Source organism: Betta splendens, chromosome 14, assembly GCF_900634795.4.
Source record: "Betta splendens chromosome 14, fBetSpl5.4, whole genome shotgun sequence".
NCBI classification, from domain to species: Eukaryota; Metazoa; Chordata; class Actinopteri; order Anabantiformes; family Osphronemidae; genus Betta; species Betta splendens.
In genome coordinates, this window is record NC_040894.2 from 9566792 (window position 1) to 9575913 (window position 9122).

At 43.1% G+C, this 9122-nt stretch overlaps 2 protein-coding genes across 3 annotated transcripts; both read left to right on the forward strand.

Annotated features, from left to right (window-relative positions):
* The first annotated feature begins 344 nt into the window (after window positions 1-344).
* Window positions 345-4802, forward strand: smg8 (SMG8 nonsense mediated mRNA decay factor). Its single transcript, XM_029172947.3, has 5 exons — window positions 345-1203; window positions 1498-2401; window positions 2706-2851; window positions 3361-4251; window positions 4369-4802. The coding sequence occupies exons 1-5, from the start codon at window positions 499-501 to the stop codon at window positions 4579-4581; spliced, it is 2859 nt and encodes a 952-aa protein (XP_029028780.1). The 5' UTR covers window positions 345-498; the 3' UTR covers window positions 4582-4802.
* A 1513-nt stretch (window positions 4803-6315) lies between these two features.
* On the forward strand, window positions 6316-9026 carry kcnj15 (potassium inwardly rectifying channel subfamily J member 15). 2 transcript variants are annotated; one of them, XM_029174634.3, is made up of 2 exons: window positions 6316-6486; window positions 7152-9026. In XM_029174634.3, the coding sequence occupies exon 2, from the start codon at window positions 7208-7210 to the stop codon at window positions 8228-8230; it is 1023 nt and encodes a 340-aa protein (XP_029030467.1). In that variant the 5' UTR covers window positions 6316-6486; window positions 7152-7207; the 3' UTR covers window positions 8231-9026. The 2 variants fall into 2 exon arrangements, with proteins under 2 accessions (XP_029030467.1, XP_029030466.1); XM_029174633.3 differs by having other exon boundaries at window positions 6317-6486; window positions 7148-9026.
* Window positions 9027-9122: the final 96 nt, after the last annotated feature.

Consider the following 9122-nt stretch of genomic DNA (forward strand, 5'->3'; position numbering starts at 1 on the left):
GTCTGCGAATAATATTTCTGAGTGTATTTCTATATTCTTAGAACAACAAACCCTGTATATGATGTCAACTGTTCTGGTGTCATTGTACAATGGATAAATCTTTCATAGTCTTGCCATACTCCCTGTCCTTAAAAAAGAGTTTGCCAACCACATTAAGATCAATCTCATTAAATAAATATTATTGATCGTAGAGTTGTAGATGGTGTCTGCATTTTGTATTTTTCTCTTCTCTCAAATCGGTTTTGTTACTTACATTGTGTGAGCTGTATGTATCACTTAATCAGTTAACATATTAATTGATTATTATTAAAGCACCAACTGAAAGGCACAGACTGTGCTTTTTTGCAAACACATTTATTTGACAGCAATAATTAATATTAGGTCACAAAAAAAAACATTTTAATAAATATGATACATTAATGTAGAACAATTCTTAACATAGCACCAAATACGACAGCATTTACCAACAAAAAAACAAAAAAACAAAAAGGAACTTTAATGCGAATGTTGTGCCTACTCGGACATAGTTCAAAAACCGGATATTGGTGTATCGTTGTTAGTAGTCCCCTGAGTTCCACCATGAAGGAAGCAAACATGGCTCTCCCTGTGAGTATGGGGGTTTTGCTTCAGTCAGATATTATCGAGGACGCTGCCTACCGGGACGAAGGTTTATGTGTTGTCGGTATTTTCGGCAAAAGCATTATGCAGTCGGCGCCGCTAAAGGAGTCGCTCATCAACACGCTGGCGGACAAACACATCTTCCCGCTGTTCGGGGAATCGGAGGACGGCGACACAGCGGACAGCCACATCCAGTCGTTCTACAACCAGGAGAATCGAGTTCTTTACCTGGTCCTGTCCTCCGTCTGCGACAGCCGACAGCTGCTGCGGGCCTGTCAGTCCCTGAGCTCCAGCACCAGTCACTCCGACGCCCACGACTTCTGGAAAGGCCTCGACAGACAACACTGTCTGCACCTTCTCTACATGTTCTCCGTGTGCCACGTTCTCCTGCTCGTCCACCCCAACCAGACCTTCGACGTGACTTACGACCGGCTTTTCCGAGCTCTGGACGCCTTGCGGCAGAAGCTCCTGCCGCTGATCCGAGCTGCCATCAAAGAGTGCTCGGTGTCCAAAGAGTGGAAGGTGAACTGTCGGCCGTGTCCTCCACGCCTGCTCTTCGTCTTCCAGATGAACGACACTCTCAAGGTTTTGTATTTTTTATTATAACCAGCTGCTTTTAATGTGACGTTATATATTAAATAAAATGACAAAACAATAAAACAACTGCATGTGATAAACACAGATGCTACAAATGCAGAGCGAACCCAAATTATAATATTATAGTTATTCCCATTACAGACTAGTGGTATTTGAGGGCCATTTACATATCTCTGTCTCCCATAAATATTATGGCATGAACTGAGTTGAGTGCTGTAATAATAACAAATCCCATGATTTTTGTATGTGTTTTATTTACACATTGTTCGATTTTATTCCAAGGTTTCTGGAAACACCTCAGACTCTGGAGCAAATGCTGACAAACCCAAAAAGCACTCTCCCAGGAGACGGCTGCAGCATGCCCTGGAGGACCAAATTTACCGCATCTTCCGTAAAAGTAGGGTCCTGACCAACCAAAGCAGCAACTGCTTATTCACGGTGCCTGCCAACCAAGCATTTGTCTACGTGATACCCGCAGCAGACGAGGACCCTGTGGGGACCTTGCTTGCTCAGTTGCGATCCAACTGCGTCCTGTGCGATCAAGACTCCACCCCTGTAGTGTCAGGGCCAAGGCGTTATCAGCAGATAAGACGTTCAGCTCGGCGGTCAAGCTGCAGTAGGGACTCGAGCAGTTTCTCCATGAGCGGTCAACTTGTGGACTGTAATTTAAAAGAATTTCTCTGGCAGCATGTAGAGCTGGTGCTAACTAAGAAAGGCTTTGACGACAGCGTCGGACGCAACCCACAACCTTCACACTTTGAGCTGCCGACCTACTCGAAATGGGTCCAGGTCGCCTCCCGACTTTACCAAGTTTTAATTACTAACACAGAAGAAGAAATAGCTGAGTTAGCCACTAAAGCGCAAAGCCAGCTGAAGGTTTTGGAAGGATTTCTTGAGGCAGATGCTAAGTTCTCTGAGAACAGGTGTCAGAAAGCCCTGCCACTGGCTCACAGTGCTTACCAGTCCAACCTTCCCCATAACTACACCACCACGGTACACAAAAATCAGCTGGCGCAGGGTCTGCGGGTGTACAGCCAGCATGCTCGCGGTGTGGCTTTCCAGCGCTACGCACTGCAGCTTCATGAGGACTGCTATAAGTTCTGGAGCAACGGCCATCAGCTGTGTGAGGAGCGAAGCCTGACAGACCAACACTGTGTTCACAAGTTCCACCTGCTGCCACAGCCCGGTGAGCCCGCTCTTCTACTTTCTTGTCCTTCGCTACACCTCATCTGGGTTACAGACAGTTACACAGCATAATCCACCATGGAGTTTATATTAAGAGTGACGTTTCAGTCAGCTTCACACACATGCTAAGTGACCAGGGACAAGAGGAAGACATTTTTTGAGTAGCTGCAAAAAATTGTAACATCTTTAGAAACACGTTTTGTCTGTGTTATTATACATGTATTTACCTGTGTATTTGTTTATTTAATTTGTGTATATTTTAGAGGAATCTGTTCAAAACCAGTTACACAACATTCTTGTTGTAGGAGAGAAGTCTGACATGGATCACAACCCACCCATCATGAATCACAACAGCAGGGGGCGCTCCACCAGCTCCTGCAACTGTGGCAGGAAACAGGCTCCCCGCGAGGATCCCTTCGACATCCAAGCTGCCAATTATGATTTCTATCAGGTCAGGATGCTCTTCACACCCCGTTTCTCTCAGCTAGTTGTCAAATATTACAACTGCAGCTCTGATTGTGCTTATCTGTATTTAGTGTGCTGGTAACGATCTTATGTGGGTTGTCTTATTCTGTACTTTATAGGGATCAGCTGTCAGTCAAACTGCCTGATGTGTTTCTTCTTGATTAAGTGCTTTTCTGTGGGTGGAATTATTCTCTTTGTCCCACAGACTCTCACTCCCATTGATGCAAAATCATCGCTGTGATTTGCAATGTTGCCTACACTGACTTACTATTACACTAAATAGTGTTTAAATAATCCAAAGGCCTATTGTGTCAAAAGAAATGTGATATTGACAGTGAAATAGTTTGTTAAATTTTAATTGACAAAGGGAAAGTTTCACTGTATGGATGTTAGTGTTGTTCCAAGATTCAAATGTAAATTTCACTCTAAGTCAAATATTAGAATAGTCATAACTTCTCTTTTACAAGTATTTGATATTTCTGTTTTTATCAACAGATCCTGGACGAGAAATGCTGTGGGAAGCTGGAGAGGATTGAGTTTCCTGTTTTCCAGGCCAGCACTCCAGACCCAGCCCCAGCCCCAGCTTCTAACCAACCTCAGCGACAGCAATGTGAGACCTCGGGTTCTGGTGAGCCAGAGAGGCTGAAGGAACCAAGTACTGCACAGAGCCACACTCCTGGAGACACCAGCCTCAGTCTGGCTCTTAGTCTGGGCCAGTCCACAGACAGTTTGGGGCCCTATGGCGATGGAGACGGCACAGAAGCCCAAGTCCAGCAAAAGAGGCCAAGCCTTGTAGATCGCCAGCCCTCCACAGTGGAATACCTCCCTGGTATGATGCACTCTGGCTGCCCTAAAGGCCTGTTACCCAAATTCTCCAGTTGGTCACTGGTCAAACTGGGCCCAGCAAAGTCATACAACTGTCACACGGGCTTGGAACAGCCAGGCTTTCTCCCCGGCTCCTCCTTCCTTTTGCCGTGGGAGTTGGTAATTCGTTCTCGATCAGAGGACGATACAGGACTGACAGAGCCTTTGAACGGTAGCAACTCCTCGTGGCCAGTCCCTAACAAGACACTGGTGGGAAAGAGAGGGAGCACTGGAGGATTGGGTAGAAGTCGCCGGAGGGATGACATGGCTCGGGTTTTTGTGGGGTTTGAGTATGAAGACAGCAGGGGAAGACGTTTCATTAGCTCTGGGCCTGATAAAATAGTAAAGGTGATGGGACCAGGAGGCGCCAAAGATCCTGCCACCAGGGTGCTCAACACAGACATGCCCCTTTATATCGCTTCCCCGTCCCAGGGCCGTGGCCTGAAGCCTCACTTTGCCCAGCTAGCTCGCCTTTTCATTGTGGTGCCTGATGGCCCTCTGGAAGTTACCCTCAACCCACAGGTAAAGTCCTGCTCTCTCCAGAACACTTTGTATATGTTAAATTCTGTTGATAGTTCATGTGTTTAATATATTTTTGACACAAATGTCATTAATGGCCTTTTTTCTGTGGGCTTTTAGGTGCAGCCTGGTCCTCCTCCATGTCCAGTTTTTCATCCAGAGCAGACAGACATCGTGTTGCCCCCTGATGGTCTTTGGGTCCTGAGGTTCCCTTATTCATACTCAACGGATCGCGGACCCTGTTACCCCCCTAAAGAAAACCAACCACTTAACAATTACAAGGTGCTACGAGGCATCCTGAAAGCCACCACTGCAAACACTGCACCACAGTGAACATCAGACTTCTCCTAAACTTTTTCAGGTTCGGAACTTGAACTAATTTATACACGCAGTTCGGGGAAAATGACCCGATCAACATGAAATGAGCTGTGCACATGTTATTCACTGGCCTGAAAGATACTTCTATTACCATGCTCCTTGTATACCTAGGTAAACATTGTCTAAAACACTGGGTACTGGAGAGTTGTTTTTGTAAATAAAAGCAATTACTGGTCTTTTTTGTGTCAGATGTTATTCTGTGAAACTGTATCATGGGTATTGAAGAAGATATGAACTCTGGGTGCAGCGATTTAAACATTGGTCACTAGATGGCGCTGGGCTGTTTGGCCTTTGTCTAATTTATATTTGAGAGTAACACTGCTTTTATTTTTTAATAACAACATACCTGCCTGCAAAAACACTAATTTTTAGATCTAGTGATTCCTTAATGTACTTGTTGTAACATGTTTGCACTCAGACCTGTTTGCTCAGGCACAACATCCACAGGCAAACAGAGTGACAGGAGAAGTGCAGCCAGAACTGACCACCTTTTGTACAGGTTATCAGCTCCTGTAATGGAAAAGGGGTTTTATTAACGCACGTCTACCGTTCAGGAATGTGGGCAATAATAATGTTAATAACAAATCTCTGGAGTGTGATTCAAGGTCATAACGTAATTGCAGAGACTTAACAAAACAGCATATGACAAACTGGAGACAGATTCAACTTAGTGACTAAGTGACCAGTGCACTTTAAATGATGTTTGCTTCATTCAATACTTACATTTATTGTATTATTCATTTCCATTTTAACTTAATTGGATTATTGTATTTTACAGGTCAGTGAATTTGCTGAGTGTTTTCACTACAGCTGACCTTTCAGGCTTTGTTTAGCTATCACACTTTATGTATTACTTTCTCTCCACTATCTCCTTTCACCTTTTTACATTCTAGATGCATTATCCCTTGTGGAACTTCACATTTGTCCCTTCAGACTTGGGTCGACTTCCAGCCTATTTGCCGTTACACTAATTTTTTACACTCTACTTTTACTCTGCATTAAAAAAACTGCTAGGCATCAAAAATTAAAATTACATGTTGACTGAGCATCCAAAGAATGGTAATTTTTTTACTGTTTGCCCCCACATGATACATTTCGTAAGACATTAAATCCCCTCTGTTAACCCCAGTTGTATAAGTCTGCGTTTAAATATTAAAAACATTTTGTTACCAGATAAGATAATAAACATATTACAGGCTTCCTGTTTGTCATTGTCTCATTGGCACTGAGTAATAAAGAAAAGTGCTTCTACTGAGCCAAGTCCAGCCTCCACACGTGGGTTACAAGTCTGCTCATTTATTTCTTCCCCCAGGCCTTTTCAACCACACTAGGTCAAAGTTAAAATCTGTTCTCAATAAAAACTTCAAAACATAAATTACATTTAAGCCTTATTTGTTTGAATTAAAACACATAATGCTCATGTTTCAATTGCACATTTTCCGCTGAATGCACACTTTTGTAACTTTTGTAGTTATGATTTCCAATATTGGACCGGAATAGAGACGAAACACCACTTATTTGTATGACACCAAGAAGTTCCTAGGAATTCATGATGCCCTTCAAAGAATTATTGGTAGATCTGAGGCAGTGTCTGAAGCAATAGCAAACACAAAAGGAGCTGCTGTCCTCACCTGTCCACAGGTAGGGGAGGTGGCACATAAAGGCCAACCCACATGTAGAACGGCATTTACAGCTTAGCTTTGTCTTTCATCTCGGTTTTAGCCTGAATAGAGCTGTGCCAAAGTTCAGCCCGCAAATCTCAGAACCACAGAAGGAAACAAGACACTGAACTATCTTCAATTTACACACTGCGTGACAAGTGAAGGCATTTGAGATTAATCAACAACCCTGCAACAGAACGTGAGTATAATCCATCCTGCATAATTATTAATGAAGCAACAATTGATTTTACACCAGATGAAGTTATGTCTTGCTCTTCGAACAGTTTGCTAAAAAGTTAACTTTCAGCTTGTTTTAAATGTAAGGCGTTAACGTAATCTGTGACAGTGATGTGTCATTAAGACACTTTGTTCTGTTTACATGAAATACTGTAAAGTATTTTACCATTCATTGCCATCTGTTCCTCTTTTTATCTTTATGTTTACTCTTCATGACTTTTAGATCAAAAATCAATTAATTACAAATGCCTGATTAAATTCCGTTTACTGGGGCCTTTATGTTTTCGACGAAATATGATTTTGTGATGGCTTGAATAATAGCGTGACGTGGTGAATCTGTGGGAGCAGCTCAGCTGAACAATGTGAACTGTTTCCCGAGGGACAATTCTGTTGTTAGTAAGTAACTATTTCACTGTTCCTGGAACGTTCAGCGCTGCATATTATATTTCATGCTATTATACTGGGGTCAAGGATAACTAAACAATCAGGTGGATCTATTTTAAGGCGTTGTTTTGATTTCTAATACAATGTAGTTCAGTTTTATGTGTAAAAAGATCATATTATTAGAATGTGCAATTAATAAAGCTAAGTTATTAATTCAGTCTGTTTTGGTGTTTTGTCAGTCAGGCAATGCAAAAATAAACCCTCAGAAGAGACAAAGCTTTAGTCAGCTCCACCAGATCATGGCCAACAGGAAGGCGGCGGTCAAGCGAAGGATCATCTCCAAAGACGGCCACAACAATGTGCGAATTGACAACGTCGAAGGTATGGTCCGGCTGTACCTGCACGACATCTGGACCACCGTGGTGGACATGAAATGGCGCTACAAACTCACTCTGTTCGCCTCCACCTTCGTCATGACTTGGTTCCTCTTCGGAGTCATCTTCTACTTCATTAGCTTGGGCAACGGAGACTTTGAGACCGGCTCAAACTCCAGCCACACGCCGTGCTTGATGAACGTGCAGAGCCTCACTGGGGCCTTCCTCTTCTCCCTGGAGTCCCAGACCACCATTGGCTACGGCTTCCGCTACATCACAGAGGAGTGTCCTCTGGCCATCTTCACTCTGGTGGCTCAGCTCGTCATCACCGGCCTGGCTGAAATCTTTGTCACGGGGGCCTTTTTAGCCAAACTGGCTCGGCCGAAGAAGCGAGCAGAGACCATCAAGTTCAGCCAGTTGGCAGTGATCTGCCGGCACCATGGCAAGCTGTGTCTGATGGTGAGGGTGGCGAACATGAGGAAAAGCCCCCTGATCCAGTGCCAGCTGACTGGAAAGCTCCTCCACTCCAATGTGACGGAGGAGGGCGAGAAGACACAAGTATATCAGCGCTCTGTTGATTTCCACGTGGACTCCAGCAGCGAGTGCCCCTTCCTCATCCTGCCCATCACCTTCTACCATATCCTGGATGAGCACAGCCCGCTGGCAGGGCTGAACGTGGAGAACCTTCACACAAGAGAGTTCGAGCTGCTGGTCACCCTCAATGCCACGATGGAGTCGACAGCGGCCATGTGTCAGAGCCGCACCTCCTACACGCCTCAGGAGATCCTCTGGGGCTACGACTTCCAGCCGGTGCTGTTCAGCAGCACGGGTGGACGTTATGTTGCAGACTTCAAGTTCTTTGACAAGGTCCAAGTCATAAACAACCCAGCCCTGGTCAGTAGCAACACAGAGAAGCAAAAACTCGAGGAGAACTATAAAAATGAATAGACGACAGATGCTCCTGTTTCATGAAAATGTCATATGTTGGTCATCAGTTATTCTCTCAGCTCTGACCAAACACGACCTATATGAGCATTATAATATACCTAAAACTCAGAAAAACTCTTTCAATCCAATTTTTCACAACAATACTTGTGACATTTTGTTGTTGTTCATCACATTTCACTGCAAACTACATTTTAATACATTCTTTAGATACATTTTTCACTTTGTAAAAAAGCTTTTTTTAATCAGTGGTTACTAAATTTGTGATCAGGCAATTGTCATTTAACCTTAACTAAAAAAGTTATAATAACCTTTAGCATTATTGTTCCTTCTAGGTATGACACACTGTAACATTATTAATAGAAAATAGATTTACCTTGTTTTCTGAATTGATCTAGTAATCGATATTGGGCATGGTGATATATATTTAATGGTATCTAATGGTGGAATATTTGCATGTGATGTAGAGGTTAATAGAAACTAGTACTACATTGTAAGTGAATAACTGTGATGTTTAAAGTTTTATGGAAGTTGAGATAAATGTAGAACACGTGGTGGTGGAGAACAATGTACAATGTTGTGTACAATGTACTCAGATACTAGAATTAGTACAATTGGGTTTTTGTAAATTAACTTAAAACATCTGTAATAATAAATTAATATGTCATTTATTGTAGTATAATACCCTGTATGGACACAGTCTGGGATGATACATTTGATACTTTTACTACAGTTTGCTGATACATTTATTTAAGTGTTAATTACGAATTGAATAAAGGAGAAAAGATGAATGAATCAAGGCCTTTGATGGATAAAATATGTTCAGCCAACAGACCGACTGTCTCTCTGGCTTCCCAGGTCGTGTTATGGCAACACTGAGGAGCTTGATCTGGCT

Bases quoted from the DNA above. Each gene is read 5' to 3' on its own strand.
- smg8 (XM_029172947.3), top strand. From the start codon at position 499: ATGCGAATGTTGTGCCTACTCGGACATAGTTCAAAAACCGGATATTGG. The intron at 2,402-2,705 runs GTGAGCCCGCTC...TTCTTGTTGTAG, and splicing joins CCACCTGCTGCCACAGCCCG to GAGAGAAGTCTGACATGGAT. The intron at 2,852-3,360 runs GTCAGGATGCTC...TTTTATCAACAG, and splicing joins CCAATTATGATTTCTATCAG to ATCCTGGACGAGAAATGCTG.
- kcnj15 (XM_029174634.3), top strand. From the start codon at position 7,208: ATGGCCAACAGGAAGGCGGCGGTCAAGCGAAGGATCATCTCCAAAGAC.